This window comes from Rhincodon typus, chromosome 7, assembly GCF_021869965.1.
Source record: "Rhincodon typus isolate 14 chromosome 7, sRhiTyp1.1, whole genome shotgun sequence".
Classification (NCBI taxonomy): Eukaryota; Metazoa; Chordata; class Chondrichthyes; order Orectolobiformes; family Rhincodontidae; genus Rhincodon; species Rhincodon typus.
Genome location: NC_063338.1, coordinates 32,067,035 through 32,084,937, shown reverse-complemented (window position 1 = coordinate 32,084,937; position 17,903 = coordinate 32,067,035). Strand labels below are relative to the sequence as shown.

The 17,903-nt window shown below is 40.9% G+C and overlaps 1 protein-coding gene across 1 annotated transcript in view; it reads right to left on the bottom strand.

Annotated features, from left to right (window-relative positions):
• nab1b (NGFI-A binding protein 1b (EGR1 binding protein 1)) overlaps positions 1 to 17,903 on the bottom strand; it is a 71,089-nt gene that overhangs the window by 7,977 nt on the left and 45,209 nt on the right. Inside the window, exons 2-3 of the mRNA XM_048598737.1 lie at positions 17,762 to 17,881; positions 173 to 338 (exon numbers count right to left, since the gene is read on the bottom strand). Of these exons, the coding sequence (XP_048454694.1) occupies positions 173 to 338; positions 17,762 to 17,881 (286 nt within the window). The remainder of the gene's footprint in view (positions 1 to 172; positions 339 to 17,761; positions 17,882 to 17,903) is intronic.

Genomic DNA, 17,903 nt, shown 5'->3' with positions numbered 1-17,903 from the left:
TTTTCTGAAGAAGGGTGTAGGCCCAAAACGTCAGCCTTCCTGCTCCTCTGATGCTGCTTGGCCTGCTGTGTTCATCCAGCTCTGCACCTTGTTGTCTCATACTGTGTGCAGCTTAGTTTTAAGCAGAAGACTTATTATATTTGCTGGTCAGTTAACCAATTTGATTTTGTACCTTGTCCATCCATAGTGTCTGCAGGAGGGCTTTTTGAATTCTGCTCTTCAGAGTACAATCTGCAAGCTGTGGTAGATGGACGTCTCTCAGACAATTGAAACATATCCTGTCCTGTTTGCTCACGTAAAAGCATTATGTACTTAGCAGCTATTGATTCAAGTTGGACCTAAAAGAAATAAAGAATTTAATGATATTTTAATATATTTCCTTCAATTTCTAAACAGCATTTGCTCTTAAAAAAACAATTTACTGTTAACAGAAAAACTAATCCACATCACTGATGGATGGTCTCAATTGATTGTTACATTTGCTTAAAATGCGTTTTGAAACTTTTTAAAATTTATCCCTGAAATGCAGACATTGCTAATGCCCAAAGTATGCATAGAGTCAGAACCACACAGCACGGAAATGGGCCGTTCGGTCCAACCTGTCCCTGCCAACCAGGTTTCCAAAACTAAACTTTCAAATTGCATGTTTCACACTAACCTGATCAAATATTGAGTGCATTAATAGCTTCTCCTTCTCGCTAGGTATACTGTATTCTCCTTGAGGTAAAATGAGAGGCATAGATAGAGTGGATACCCAGAGACTTTTTCCCAAGGCGGAAATGACTATTATGAGGGGGCATAATTTTAAGCCGAAGGGCCTACACTGTGCTGAACTGTTCTATGTTCTAAAATAATTGTGCAGGTGGCATTGTGAGTTGTTCCCTCAGAGCTAACTATTCTTGGGGCAGTAAATTGCCAGGGCATTTTTGATAGATAGCTCGTCATCCAGAACAAAAGCTGGTGATAAACTGGGCTGAGAATTGGAGGGCAAGCATTCTAGATAGCCACCAAGTGCTGTGTGCAGGCCAAAATACTGCAGAGAGGGACGTCTGCAGCTCAGTGGAAGTAGCACCCTGTGGAGTTGCCAGCTAGCAGCTCCAACAGTCCCAGCACACCAAATCTCCATCTTGGGCGCTGCCATAATTGTAGGCAGGCACATGGGAGAGGCCTGACGGATTCTAGAGTAAGGTAAGTCAGCAGTCTTTGGACAAGGGTGTTTTTGGAACTTAGGAAGAGTAGCAATGTAGGGGTTCTTAAAGTACGTGCATGAGGATACTATCTTCTCATGGCATTTCTGATGGGCACCCTCCAAATTAGTATCCTCTTCCTTCCTGCCATTTTAAACACCTTTTAAAAAGGGAATCTCATTCCTGCTCGCATCAACTTTTTTTATGGCCTAGGCATTGGATCAAAAGAGCTTTAAACAGTTGAATTGTTCCTTAAATGATGAAGTTGCATATAATTTCAGGCTGCCAATTTCAGTGCCTGTTCACTGTCCATTATGAGGGTCAACTCAAGGGTGGGTAGGAAGGTGATGGACTGCGTACCCACCTATAAAACATGGCGCCGCCAAGAATACATCAAGTTGGGGCATGCAATACCCAACCCTTTAACCAGGACTTCAGATAGGTACTAAGCTCCCAGTTTATGTACACAAAGTGCAAACAGAAAGAACGTATGCATGCACTGCTCTTAGTTCAAATCAACAAAATAGATGACAACCATTTGCTGGCTCAGTTCTAACAGCAGTAGCTTGACTAGAGTTAACATGCCTGGTTTAAAATTTGAACAAGGCCCGCAGTTAATTGGTACATTCTCCAAGGCAGTGCCACCAGAGTTCACTTGCCAACCAAATGCTCTTCTCTCATACAGTATAATTTATAGCTTTTCCCCTTAAATTAGTATTCAGATAAATTGTCCTGATCAGCACAATGCTAAAACCTTTGACAAAATGTATCTTTTTTTTCAGCGACTCAGTGAAATGTCTATTTACATTTTGAAATTAAGACCAACTGGAAGTACTTGTAACCAAAACACAAAGTACAGACACACTCAACAGATCAGGAGGCAACTGCAAGGGGAAAAACAGACTTGAGATTAAGGCCGATGACCTCTCAAAAGATCCAAGATTCATGGCCTGAAAGATTAACTGTGGGCAGAATTTAACAGGGAGCATTCTGCTTGAGTTGCCCCCTCCCGGCACTAGAGAAGAAAAGTCAATGGCCAGCCAACAGACACAGAAGAAACCTGTAGTGCAGTCACGACATGCTATGGCCTAAGTTGACACGAGTGAGCCTTCTACTGCAACAGCAATAAGTACCACTCTCTTGAGATGCAGGCTGGCAGTCCCAGCTGCCCCGGCAGGCCCTGATTTTGTTAGTGGGTGGTACCAGGGCCACCAAACAGTCCCAAGGAGATGGTTCAATGCAACCTTGGACCCAGTTAAGTCATGGGAGGGTTTGGTCATCTTTTTGGAGGGTGGGGGGAGTGATGATGGAATTGTTTTAAAGTCCAGGCATTGAGGAAGGAGTGACAGAGGTTTGGTACTTCACTGTGCAAAAGACACCACCCTCCTTTCTTCCTTCTTAAGAACTTATTTTTATATGCTGCCAATACCTACTGTGGCGTGGGCAGGGTAATATTTGGGCAAATTTAGCTTTTAATAAGCTCAGTTCACCCATAACGATTTCTTTAAATATGGTGTGCAGGCTGCTGATTTCAATATCCACCTACTCTTCGTATTTGGGAGTGAGAACATAATAGCCTGTGCAACAACACACTATTTCATGTGCTACTTTGCCAAAAACATTCCAGATGAGGAAACACAAAACCCAGCCCACAGGGAAGGGCAATTCTGCAACATAGGGTCCCAATGCCTTCCACAAAATAAGTATGAGTTCAGCTACCCAGTCTTCTGTGAGACCAAATTCAAATTACTGGTATTAAGAGGCACCAGGTAAAGTCCAGATGTGTTGTTACACAGGACAGGGCATTTTTCCTTGTCATTTTGCTTGCCTCTTTAAAACAAGCTAACCTGCTGCACTAGCAGAATCACTAAGTATATAAACACAGCACAGCACAAGGCTATTGAGGCACTGTGTCTGTTCCAACGCTTTGAAAGGTCGCTCCAATTATTTCTACAACCTGATTTTGTCTCCACTTCAAGTGCTTCTCTAAGTTGAAAGTTTGGACTCAATCTGGTCTGTCAGACCAGCATCATTGCTCAGAGCTCAGAAATCCATTGATCTATTGAAACATCTGATCGCCAGCAAAAACATTACTTGAATGACAGCGCAGACTCTGATCTCTGCTGTCAATTGCATAATGTTTATTTATAAAGGTTTGCATACAGGTTAGGAGATTTCATGTACTTGCAGTTAAGAATCAAGATGACTGACACTTATATTACACTCTAGGAAATTGACTTTAAGTGGAAAGTAATGAATGAATTGCGTTTAAAAATCCTGTTGCCATTATAAGGTTTATTAATTCTTATATAAGGTAAATTGGTCAACAGGCATGGAAGTGTCATGAATTGGCACGGGGGTATGTGGGGTCATTGAGTGAGTAGGGCAGCATAGCTGGGAATTGGGGGCATGAAGATCTTTCACAATGTTCTTCATATAGAATATGATTTCCCCTCCAAGCTGTAAAGTGCCATGAACCAGAACTCTTCCAAATGATATTCCAAACACTGCTTGTGACTTAGTTGAGCCCATGTGCAGAATCAGTGCATGTACTTGTCACCGGCTCCACATTTCTGAGCTTGAGCACTGACTAGAGTGATTGAGGTACATCTGTGAGGCAGAGAACTATAGCACATTCAGGGAGGTAATTACACTAAAAGTTAAGGACAAGCGAGTAGATACGAGATAGGTGATCACCAGGCAGTCCAAGTAAAACATGTAGGTAGTGCGTGAGCCCCCAGAGGACACTAACTTGTTTTTGGTTGGATATTGGTAAGGACAATAGATCCTTAAAGGTGTGAAGGAACAGAGATATCCATGGCACCATTGGTAGCATCAACTATCCAGGAGCAGAGGAAGGAGGGCAGTATTGATAGGTGTTTCTTGGTGCCGGGGTCAGGGATGTCCCAGAAAGTGCAGGACTATCTTCTAAAGGAGGGCACACAGTCAAAGGTCACAGTCTGCATTGGTACTTAGAATAGATGCGAAAAGGAGATATGGTTCTGCAATTGGAATTTAAGGAGCAGGTAGAAAATCAGCAAGCAGGACCTCTAAAATAGCAATCTGGATTACTTTCAATGCCATGTGTAAGTGACTTCAGCAATAGGAAGACGTATCAAATGAATGTGTGTGGCTAAAAACGTTGGTGCAGGAGGAAGAGCTTTAGATTGCCAGGAAACCAGTACTTGCTCTGTAGGAGATGATGCATGTACAAGTCAGGCAGGTTGCGCCTGTACAAGTCAGGCAGTTTGCACTTGAACAGAGTCAGAGTCAGATTTGAGTTCCTTGTGGCATATTTTGCTCGGACAGTTGTGGAAGCTTCAAACTAATTCAGCAAGGGAATCCTTGGTGGGAACCAGGATATTATAGAGTAATGCCAGGATTCACAAAATGCTAGAGGCAGATATCACTAAAATAGACAACTGTAAAATAAGTGTAGTCAGAATAAGAGGGAAAATAATGAAGTCTAAATCAGAGTTACATTAAATGTATGTGAATGCACGGAGTACAGTTAATAACACTGGGAAATTACAGGCACTGATTTCCAAATGGGAATATAATATTGCCCCAATAATAAAGACCTGGCTGAAGGAAAAGCTGATATGGATGTTAAATATTCCTGGTTACAAGGTGTTTAGATAAGATAGGAAAGGAAAGAAAGGAGAAGTGGACGTATTTTGGTTAAAGAAAGCATTGTACTTCTGGAGAAAGACAATGTTTCAGAGGATTCAAGGACAGGATCGATTTGACTAGAGTAAGGAATTAGAAAGATGCAATTATATTGCTTAGTGTAACGTATAAATCACCACAAGTGGGAAGAATATAGAAGAACAAATCTGCAAGGATATAACAGAAAGGTTTAAACATCACACAGTAATTGTAATGAGGCATTTTAATTACATGTATATTGGCTGGAATAGTGGAAGCATAAGGTGCAACGGAGGGTAAGCATTTCTAGATTGCGTTCAGAAGTATTTTTTTTTACAGTAGTATGTGTCCAGTCCAACAAGAAAGGATGCATTGTTAGACCCAGTTTTTAGGCATGAGGTGTGCCAAGTAGATCAAGCAATGAGGGAACATTCATGAGATATTAATCATTGTTTCATAGGGTTTAGGAAGACAGTAGAAAATTACATAATTATTCCTATCCTGGAATGTGCAAAGTGGCGAACAGCAGACTTTAATGGAGCAAGAACAGAGCTGGGCGGGACAGATTGGAACCAAAGGATGATGCAAAAAAAAACTGCAAATGAACAAGAGGCTACCTTCAAAGAGGAGATGGTTTGGTACAGTCAAGGTATAATTCCTCAAATGGAAAGGTAAAACAAACAAATCCAGAATTCCTTGGATGATAAAGGAGTTAGAAATTAAGTTAAAAACAAAAAGTGTCAGATAACAAATAAAGTCAAAAACCAAGCTGAATAAGTAAATTTCAGAAAGGAGTTCAAAACGCAAATGGGAGATGCAAAAAGAGATCATGACAAAAAGACTGGTAGTTAACAAATGGAAATCCCAAAGACTTTTATAAAGACATCAATAGTAAAAGGGTGGTAAAAGAAAGAGTGGGTCAAGTTAGGAAACAAAAAGGGGATTTACTCTTTGAGGCAAGAGGCATAGTTGATGTGTTAACTGAATCCTTTACATCTGTCTTATATGTGCCCTTCCTGTTACTAAAAGGATTTAAACTTGATAAGGGTGAGGCATTGGGTAAGCTGTCAGTGCTTAAATTTGATAAGGCATTGAAACCCAATGAGATGCATCCAAGGATACTGAAGGAAGTAAATGCACAGGCAATTACTTTCCAATCTTCCCTGAATTTGGAAGTGTGCAAGAGAATGGGGCATTTTCAAACAGGACACCCTTGTTTTAAAGAAATTATAAAGATTGGCCCAGCAGTTACAGACCAGTCCTTTTAACTTCAGTGTTGGGGAAACCTCTAGAAACAATTATTCAGAATAGAATAAATAACCATATTGAAAAATGTGGATTGATTCAGAAGAGTCAGCATCGATTTGTTAAGGGACAATTGTATCTAAATAACTTGTTGGAGTTTATTTTAAAAAGAGAAAACCGCGAGTGTTGAGGAGGGGAAAGACTATTCAGGTGGTGTTCATGACTTAAAAAAGGTGTTTGACACAGAGCTGCACAACACACTAGTGAGGAAACTTACAGGCCATGGAATACAAGGGACAATATCAACTGTCTTACAAAATTGACTGAGAGACAGGAAACAGAGTAATGTTAATGGGCATTTTTGGGGCTAGAATGTTGTTTTGTGGTGAATTTCTCCAGGGGTCGATATTGGGACACTTGCTTTCCCTGATATAGGAATATTTGGGATATGCATAAATAATCTAGGTCTCGGAGTACAGGGGACAATTTCAAAGTTTGCGGATGACACGAAACTTGAAAAAATTATAAGCTGAGAAGTGTAGCATTTTAAAAGGACATGAACATGTTGATGGAGTGGGCACATTGGTGGCAAATGAAGTTCAATTTGGAAAAGGTAGAGGTGATACACTTTGATAAAAAGAATATGGAGAGATAATATAAAAATATGGGTACTATCCAAAGGATGGGCATGAGCAGAGACCTCAGGTGTGTGGGGGACAGGGGAGTGCGTGTACGTGCATGCACGTGTATATATAAAGGTAACAGGACAGGTAGAGAGAATTGTTAACAAAGCACACAGTATTCTAGGTTTCATAAATAGGTAGGTAGAGTACAAGAGCAAGGAGTAGTTGATGGGTAGGAGAGAAAGAGAGAAAGTGACATGAAGTATAACCTTCTTTTAAACAGTGAGTAGGAATGACCTGGAACTTGCTTCCCAAAGGGTGTTGGAAGCAGAGTTGATCAATAAGTTCAGAAGAAAATTAGATGGGCACGAGGAAAATAAACTTTCATGTTTATTGGAATGGAGCAGGAGAAGGAGACTGATTGGATTGTTTTACTTAGATTTACCAAACTCAGTGGGCTTAATGTGTGTGGGCTTGTGGTGCAATGGTAGCGCGCCTGACTCTAGGTCAGAAGGTTGCGTGTTCAAATCACGTCAGGCTCATGTGCTTGAGGGAAGCTCAACTCTCTGGATCTGGTGGCTCAGTGGTTAGCACTGCTACCTGACAGCGTCAGGGACCTGGGTTCGATTCCAGCCTTGGGTAACTATCTGTGTGGAGTTTGCACACTCTCCCTGTGTCTGCAATCCAAAGATGTGCAGGACAGGTGGACTGGCCATGCTAAATTGCCATAGTGCCAAGGGATGTTTAGGGTAGGTGGGTTAGACTTAGGGGAATGGGTCAGGGTGGGATGCTCCTCTTCGGAGGGGCAGTGTGGACTTGTTGGGCTGAATGGCCTGTTTCCACACTGTAGGGGATTCTATGATTCTTAATAACATACTTCTTTACTGTAAATATCAGGCTGTGCCATCCTGCAGACTGTAACAATCCTCCGCAGAGGATCATGTCACCAGCAAACAATGAAATTATGTTTTTTTTTAATGGTTCAGTTCTGCTTATGACCAAACTAGCACTGATTTAAAAATCAAACCTTTGACGAGCACCACTGCACACTTCTGTCCAATCCGACAAGGCTTTCACTAGCATATTTTGCTTTCTGATTCTCAGATGGTTATATATCCACAAACCTCATCTGTCTTTAAAATTATTGGCTTTTATTTTGCCATTGCATCCAACTCTATCAAATGCCTCTTGCAAGTCCACATGCATATCAACTGCAGTATCTTCAAAAAAATGAGGTCAAGTTTATCAAACAACCAAATTCCTTCAGTAAATACAGGTAGTCCTCAAGTTGTGAACAGGTTCCATTCTTGAGTGCACTTGCAAGTCGATTTGTATGCAAATATGAATTTAATGCAGGATAATATACAGTAGCCATAAGTACAGGAAACGTTCATATGTCAGATCTTTTAAAATTACACCTAACTGTGGGATCATGTTTGTAAACATGAGCATTCCTAAGTCAAATTTCATAAATTGTTGACCTCTTATACATGCTGCCTTTCACTTATTAGTCCATATTTTTCCATATTTTGGTTTGTCCTGGATTTTTCATGTAACAAAATACTTTTGAATTTGTTTCTATGATAACCTACTTCTATTCATTTAACTCTAATTTTCATTTCAATTTCCTCCTAGTTGACGTTGATTAAAATTTTGCTGGGTTAGCCGAAATAAAGTTAAAAGAAATGTGGGGAAAAGACATATGAAGCCTAGAGAAGACCTTAATGATTACAAAGGTCACTAGTTTTCCTGAAGGAATGTGTATGTGTTTAGGTTGAGTATTGTAACTCAACAGTAATGGACTGAACTATCACAATAACCCTGGAACAGCTGAAGTTTTGGTTAAAACAGACACAGTGAATCAGATGTGTTAATGTGGATAATTATCAGCTGAATTTGCGATAGTCATAGAATTGAGCTGTGTAAATATCATGCAGTTGATTGGATGACATAAAGCATAGGCAAGCTAAAGCAGAGGTCAAAGTTTAGTCAAATAAAGAGATAAGCCTCTTTCCAGGGAGAGGCAAGCAAGTCCTAATGAGTTAATTGATCAAACCAACATTGAAAACATGACACATACCTGTGGTCAAATTGATCATTTGCAGGACATTATATAAGGTGAATACTTAAACACAGCTTCTTTGTCCAGAAAGAGTATTAAAAAAACTTTGCCTCAGTACAGTTAGGTAGCACAGGAAGAAGGAAGCACATCTGATCAATGGCTGGATATTGGGCCAGACCACAGTTATCACCTACTCTGGTCTGATCATTGAACATGTTCACTTAAACAGATTCACTTGTGATTATACGCACTGTTTGGGTGAACATTTTGCAGCTTTTTTTGTAATGTATTTTTATTTAATATAGAATATGAAGTATATTTCATTGTTAGAACTGCCTTGCACTATCGATATCCGAAATAAATCCAACAGACCAGGGAAAACATGGAAATAAAAGCCTATATCCTGTGCTTTTTGTATTCAGTTTGATTTTCAACTGAATTATAATTTACCATTTATCACACATTGCCTTTTCTGTTTCATTTGAACTTCCATGAGGTAGACATGTGGATTAGGCACTGGCACAAAAAACAGACAATGTGTGAAAAAAAAAACACAAATTGCTGGTGAAACTCTTCAGGTCTGGCAGCATCTATGGAAAGAAAGTAGAGTTAACGTTTCAACCTGCTGACTCTTCATCAGAACAATCTTTGAATTCTTCATCAGACAATGTGTGATTTGGCTGCCTGTTATACACAGTGTCTGATATACAGTTCCACTACAGTTGATACCACCTGGATTGCATGTCTACAACTATGTCTTGCATCATCTGGGGGCTTCTAATTTTCAGTGCCCTTCCTTTCCTCTTCATAGGAACGTGCCTAGCTTGTATATGATCCATCTTCTTTTTGAAAGCCCCTCCCCAACCATTACTAATTTGCTTTTTTTATTCACTTTTGGCTGTGGCCCAGCCAGCATTTATTGCTTATCCCAATTAGCCTTGAGAAGGTGGTGGTGAGCTGCCTTCTTGAACCATTGCAGTCCATTTGGTGTAAGTAGACCCACAACGTCATTAGGGAGGGAACTCCAGCATTTTGACCCAATGACACTGAAGGAATGGAGATATATTTCCAAGTCTGGATAATGAGTAGCTTGGAAGGGAACTGGTGGGGTTGTTTACATGAACTTGCTGTCTTTGTCCTGGTAGACGGCAGCGATCATGAGTTTGGAAAGTGCTAAGGAGCCTTGGTGATTTTCTGCAGTGTATCTTTTAGATGGTGCACTGTACTGCTTCTGGTACTGGTGGTGGACAGAGTGAATGTTTATGGATGTGACACCAACCAAGTAGGCTGCTTTGTTCTGGATGGTGTCAAGCTTTAGAATTGTTGGAGCTGCACTCATCCAAGGAAATGGGGAGTGTTCCATCACATACCTGACCTGTGCCTTGTAGATGGTGGACAGTCTTTGCGGAGTCAGGAGTTGAGTTAGTCAATGCAAGATTCCCATTCTCTGATCTGTTCTCATAGCCACAGTACTTATATGACTAGTCTAGTGCAGTTCTGATTAATGGTAACCTCCATGAGATTGATAGTGGGGGATTCAGTGATGGTGATGCCATTGAATGTCGCGAGGGAATGATTAGATTCCCTAGAACTTGTGTAATGTAAACGTTACTTGCCACTTGTAAGCTCAAGCGTGAATATTGTCGAGATCTTCTTGTATTGGGCACGGACCGCTTTAGTATCCGAGAGGTCGAGAATAATGCTGAGCACTGTGCAATCATCGGCAAAAATCCCCACTTCTGATCTTATGATGGACAGAGGTCATTGACGAAACAGTTGAAGATGGAGGAGTCTAGGACACCACTCTGAGGAACTCCTGTAGTGATGTCCTGGAGCTGAGATGATGGATCCCCAATAACCACAATTATCATCTTTTGTGCAAGGTATGACTACAATGACGTTAGGAGTTGAGTGACACTGGAAGAACCCAAACTAGGCATTAGTGAGTAGGTTATTGCTGAACAGTTGCTGCTTGATAGCACTGTTGATGACGCCTTCCATCACTTTACTGACGATTGAGAAAAGCTGATGGGTCAATAATTGGTCAAGTTGCATTTGTTCTGCATTTTGTGTACAGGACATACTGGGCAATTTTCCACATTGTTGGGTAGATGCCAGTGTTCTGGAATTGTTTGGCTAGGGGCACAGCAAGTTCTGGAGCACAGGTCATCAGTACTGTTGCCAGAATGATGTCAAGGCCCATAGCTTTTGCAATATCCAGTGCCTCCAACTGTTCCTTGATATCACAGGAGTGAACCAAATTGGCTGAAGACTGGGTATGAGATCCTGGGGACCTCTGGAGGAGGCCAGATTTCACGTGCTGATCCACCCAACCCAGCCAGCTTTCCAATTCTCAGAAAGCAGCTCTCTTTCAGTTGAGCATTTTCACATTTGATTTCTCTTTGTCTTTCCCAATAACTCTAAAACTACTACAATGGTCACAGTTTTGCAAACATTCTCTCACTGAAGCCTGCTTCATTCGTCCCATTTCCTACCTCAAAATTAGATCTGCTGCTACTTTCTTCCTCATTTGCCTGAAAACATACCAAGAAAGCTTTTTGTGATAATTTGAGACTCCACTTCATCATTTTCCTGTTTCACAGTTTCTAATGTGATAACTGACATTCCTTATCATTATTCTAGAATTCTTGCACAGTTCTTTAACTTGCCTGCAATTTTGCTCCTTTATTTCCTTCCCTCCAAGTGGTGGCCTTTAATATACACTGGCAATATAGTAGTTCTACCAACCAAATAAATCTGGTCATTGGTCAAATAAATCAACTCTTTCTCATTCTTCTCAACACTGCCCCTCATACAACCCTCCCCCGACCATATCTCTGCATCTTTCCTGAATACAACCGTAGTCAGAAATGTTAATGGACTTCCCTTTTTTTGAGCTAACTTTCTGTGGTTGCCAATGTATCATGATCCCATGTGCCAACTTATGCCTGGAGGTCACTAACAGTATTTACCATTCTGTGCAATTTCACATAAGCACTGTAAATTCATCTGTGTCTGATCTACTCTTTATTCCACTGGTGCACTCTCTGTAGGGCAATAATATCTTTCCTAAGATACGAAGGCCAAAAATTACAAACAAACAAGTTAGCATTGTAGACCCAGTGTTGCCTGGCTGCTGTTGTGATCTCTTCAAAATTGGGTCAGAATGACATGGTAAAAGACTGCATGTAGGCCCCAGTCCTCACCTAAACATTACATGTGGTCCGAGGAAACCTGCATTTAGAGAGGGAAGGAGAGAGAGACTATTGGGAATGGGAAGGCCAGGGCAAGAATCTTCGAAAAAGTTCACTCTGTCATTATTTCATCCTCAATTCCCTGTCCATCACTGTCTATCAACTTGAATGGTTTGGATCAAAGTGATCACTGTGAATCTACTTTGGGAAGTTTCTCCATTATTTGCAGGGAGAACATAAGAGTTTCACAAAACATGGGCTGGTGGCATAAATGCACTTGAAGACTTAACTGTTAAATAAAGAGCACGGAAGCTAAGATCTTCTCTCGGGCAGCTTTTCGCAAGAAAGAGAAGTGCAAGATATATTTATAGCCAAAGGAGTAAGTTTACGTTTAACAAAATAATCAGAAGGAAACTGCCACAGGGGTGTTTAACTTGCGATTTGATTTGGTTTAAAGTTGCAACACTTTTGGGTGACAATGGAAGCTGCAGTGTATAACACGTCACATATTAGACACGTCATTGCTCTCAGCAGCCTAAAGATATGACTCATTAGAAGAGTGTGACATTTTAAATATCAGCCCAGCAGATTTTCATGCTTCTTCTACTAAATGCAGCATAAGCCAATTCCTCTGATCACAGTGGTCAGGTGTCACCAAGTCCTAGAAGTGCCAGACTGTGAACATCAGAGCTGCTTGATACAGCAACAACTTCTGTAACTACTTTTAATTTGTCAAAGTAATTAGGTCAGGTTTTTTATGTGGAAAACTTAAAAATTGATTTTTCCAATAAGTCTTTGCAATTCACTGATCTTAAATTTCTGGTTCTAATCAAAATACCTTCATCAAATGCAGCTAGTTAACAAACTATAGAATGAAAAATGTAGAAGCAGTTAAAGCTTTCCTAGAGGGCATGGCTTACAAATCTCATCCATATTTGGAACAGGAAATCTGGCCTGGGCTTTTTATGTGATATTCATGCACAGTGTGATGTCAGTGTTGATGCAGCCAAATTTGGCCCAGGAAGACCACAATCAGCTGGGCTATTGATTGTCTGAAGGAAGGTTTTTTTTTTTAAAAACAGAGTTTAAAAAATTAGGATTTCAGAACTCAACCAGTACATTTGAGATCACGTTTCAGGAGTTCATATCCAAAGAAACAAATGTGTGATTCTGGAATCAAAATATTTGAGTGTGTTGATAGCATATTTTGTTGGAAGCTGCAACACTTGCAGCATCTGCATTATTCGGATTTACGCCAGTGTTTCAGAACATTTGTTTTATTTGAGATCAGATTGCTACTGATCCTGTCAATAGAATTGCTGTCTTTGGTATGTCATGCATGTCTGTCTTGGCCCACCCTCACACATCTACTGTAGCTCTTATTCACCCACTGTCTAACACCTGTCATCCAACCATGCCTCAGATGAAACCTCTGTCTGCTGCCTCCAATTTTGCCTTCTAAAAGTCATCTCTCTAGTTTTTCAGATTTAATCGACCAGCCAAAATACTGAGATGTTCAATTCTGTGGTCACTTTTTAAGAGTTCTCTTTGCTCCAGCAATTTCAAGTATCTCTTCATTTGTCTTACGATTTGGATATGGACTTTAAACATACATCTTAAAATCCACATTTCAAAGGCTTCTATTTTCTTCCACAGATTCTTCCTTATTGTTCAGGATTCTGAAGCATACAGGAGAGAGGATAGAATGTAACATCTTATGCATTTTTCTTTAACAATCTTGAATTTTCTTGTCGTTAACATCTTCATTCTTCATCTTCATAAATTTATTTCTTTCTAACGTCATCAAAGCTCTGATTATGTTTGCCTGCCTTTCAGTACTATCGATGGAGAGCACTGAAATGACTTCAATACAGATTTTTAAAAATTCATTTGTGGGATGTGGGCGTTGCTGGCTGGCCAGCATTTCTCGCCCATCCCTAGTTGCCTTTGAGAAGGTGGCGAGTTGCCTTTTTGAACCACTGCAGTCCTCCTGCTGTGGGTTGACCCACAATGCTATTAGGGAGGGAATTCCAGGTTTTTGACCCAGCAACAGTGAAGGAGCGGCAATATATTTCCAAGTCAGGATGGTGAGTGACTTGGAGAGAAACTTGGAGGTGATGGTATTCCCATATATCTATTGCCCTTGTCCTTCTAGATGGAAGTGGTCGTGGGTTTGGAAGGTGCTGTCTGAGGATTTTTGGTGAATTTCTGCAGTGCATCTTGTAGATAGTACACGCTGCTGTTACTGAGCTTTGGTGGTGTAGGGAGTATATACTTGTGGATGCAGAGCCAGTCAAGCGGGCTGCTTTGTCCTGGATGGTGTCAGGTTTCTTCACTGTTGTTGGGGCTGCACTCATCCAGGCAAGTGGGGAATATTCCATCACACTCCTGTCTTGTGCCTTGTAGATGATGGACAGGCTTTGAGGAGTCAGGTGGTGAGTTACCCGCTGCAGTATTCCCAGCTTCTGGCCTGCTCTTGTAGCCACTGTGTTTATGTGGTGAGTCCAGTTGAGTTTCTGGTCAATGGTAATCCCCAGGATGTTGGTAGTGAGGGATTCAGTGATGGTAACACCATTGAATGTCCAGGTGTGGTGGTTAGATTGTCTCCTATTGGCAATGGTCATAGCCTGGCATTTGTGTGGCGCGAATGTCACTTGCCACTTGTCAGCCCAAACCTGGATATTGTCCAGATATTGTTGCATGTGAACATGGACTGCTTCAGTTTCTGAGGAGTCACGAGTGGTGCTGAACATTGTAAAATCATCGGTGAACATCCCGAATTCTGACCTCATGATGGAGGGAAGGTCATTGATGAAGCAGCTGAAGATGGTTGGGCCTAGGTCACTACTCTGAGGAACTCCTGCAGAGATGACCTGCAGCTGGGACAATTGACCTCCCTCAACCATGACCATCTTCCTATGTGTCAAGTATGACTCCAACCACCGGAGTGTTTTCCCCCAATACTCAATGATTCCAGTTTTGCCAGGGCTCCTTGATGCCGCACTCGGTCGAATGCAGCCTTGATATCAAGGGCTGTCACTCTGACCTCACCTCTGGAATTCAGCTCTTTTGTCCATGTTTGAACCAAGGCTGTAATGAGATCGGGAGCTAAGTGGCCCTGGCGGAACCCAAACTGGGCATCGCTGAGCAGGTTCTGCTTCATAGCACTGTTGATGACACCTTCCATCACTTTACTGATGATCGAGAGGAGACTGATGGGGTGGTAATTGGCCAGATTGGATTTGTCCTGCTTTTTGTGTACAGGACATACTTGGGCAATTTTCCACATTATTGGGTAGATACCAGTGTTGTAACTGTACTTGGCTACGGGAGCAGCAAGTTCTGGAGCACAAGTCTTCAGTACTATTGCCGGAACGTTGTCAGGGCCGGTAGCCTTTGCAGTATCCAGCACCTCCAACCGTTTCTTGATATCACGTGGAGTGAATCGAATTGGCTGAAGACTGGTATCTGTAATGGTGGGGACCACTGGAGGAGGCCGAGATGGATCATCCACTCGGCACTTCTGGCTGAAGATTGCTGCGAATACTTCAGCCTTATCTTTTGCACTGATGTGCTGGGCTCTTCCATCATTGAGGATGGGGATATTTGTGGAACCTCCTCCTCCAGGTGAGTTGTTTAATTGTCCACCACCATTCGTGACTGGATGTGGCAGGACTGCAGAGCTTAGATCTGATCCGTTGGTTGTGGGATCGCTTAGCTCTGTCTATCACTTGCTGCTTTCGCTGTTTGGTGACTTCATCAGGTTGATATCTCATCTTCAGGTATGCCTGGTGCTGCTCCTGGCATGCCTTCCTGCACTCTTCATTGAACCAGGGCTGATCCCCTGGCTTGATGGTAATGGTTGAGTGGGGGATATGCCGGGCCGTGAGGTTACAGATTGTGCTGGAGTACAATTCTGCTGCTGTTGATGGCCCACAGCGCCCAGTCTTGAGTTGCTAGATCTGTGCGAAGTCTGTCCCATTTAGCATGGTGATAGTACATTTATAGATGTTTCAACACTGCCACTTATTCAGTCCAGATTATGAGAGAGTGGATCGACTTCACAAATTTACATTTCTCGACCCAGTTTTCTTATCTCAGAAATACGGTGAAGCAAGCCTATGATGCTAACGGATCCAGATTCAGTATTGTAAACACAGGAGCCAACAGTCACTGCTTTATCATGATCTCAACTATGTATCAGACTTGTGTATTGGTTCAAAAGAGAACACATATGCACCTATCTTAAGATTTACTTCACGAATTTGAAGTCAATGAAGCAAATTCAGTCAGAATGCAAATTGGTTTGTAAACTCATTTATTACCCCCAGAAACAGTATTCTTTTTGAGTTTTATCACTTCCATAGGTGGTAACATACCTGTTTGGTGAAGTCATCTGATAAAGTGCATTTTCCACTTTTTCATTTTAATTTTTCTTTTACAAAATAGAACACTTCTATACATCTTTAGCTCGGCAAGTTAGGCGCAAACAAGGGCAAAGCATTCCTTTTTGTAATGTATTTTTCTTCTCTCCTAATAGAGGTTTATTGGTTAATTCTTGACTTTGCTTGTCAAATTTTATGTCGTATGTAGATATAAAACTCATATCAAAGGGAGTCATTGAAAACCTGCTATCAGGTGTGTGGCTTTACTACAGAGAGTTATTAAGAGATCTTGAGCATTACTGCTCAAATTAATTGGCATAAGTCTTCCAGTCACTGACTAGTGCCCCTAATTGTTCTGATTTTTTCCTCTTCATTTTCCTCTCACCCATTCTTACCCCATTTCACAGTATCTTGATTTATCTTTACTTTTGCAAAGGAATTTTGAGATAATGGACTCTCACTTTAAGCTAAAGTCTCAATAGTTCCACTGTTATACTAAACATACAGCTGGTTTTGCCTCAAAAAAGTATTTGTAAGACTCAACTAATATTCAGCATAGTTTAAGGGCAAAAGATTTAATCTTCCTCAAAATGTGGTTGACGTAAGAATTATGTGGAAACAGGTTGAAGTGTCTATTAATTCCGTGGATCAATATACTGTCCTCATCATGCATGAAGTTGAATATTCCAATTTGTAACAGCCAAGGACCTGCTAAGAGAAGCTGTCTTTTTTATTATGGATGTGAAGGTGAAGTATTGGAAACATCTTTATTTATAATGATTTTTTTCAAAAAAGCATTGCAACACAAATGTCTGCACAACTTAAAAGGTTGAAATGGCATATGTTAAATATGGGTTTATTTTTTGTAAATTCAGAGCTTATCGAATAACGGAATTCATATGTTCATATTCCCAAATATTACTGTCTGCAACATTCAGCAGTGCTGCAGCCATAACTTATCTCATGGGAACAGCTCTACTAGTTGTTTACTCACTCCTTGGTGGGATGTACAATGCTTGCAGAAACACATCATCATAATGTGGTAAATAAGTAGCCTAGATTTCAAATAAAAAGAACAAATATCTGAAAGCAAAACTTGTGGTCTATACCATTAAGGTCACCCTCACCCACTGTCCTGCAGAGGCTGTGCAGCGGTGTCAAATTATATCAAGGTTTAACAAGAAAATCAAACCTGAAGGCTTTGTAATCACTTTCATGCTCAAAATGACGGCGTTCATGACATTTAGGAATATAAGAAAAAGCTCTTAGTCACCAATGTTTTACATGGAAGCCAGGCTAGAGCCTTCAACATAGACTAATCAATCCACTGAGACAGTTATTATTTTAAGCATCAATTAATATAAAAATTTATCATCAAATACAATTTGTAAGATTTTAAAACTTTGCAATTTATTACCTGAATATTGCGCATCATGGCATCATCACCTTTCATCTTGGCTACAGCCATTTGCTCTTTTAATGTTTCTTGTCTGTGTTGCAAAATCTGCAGCGATTCTTGAACATGTACAGAACCATCCTGCGAAATACAATACTAACTG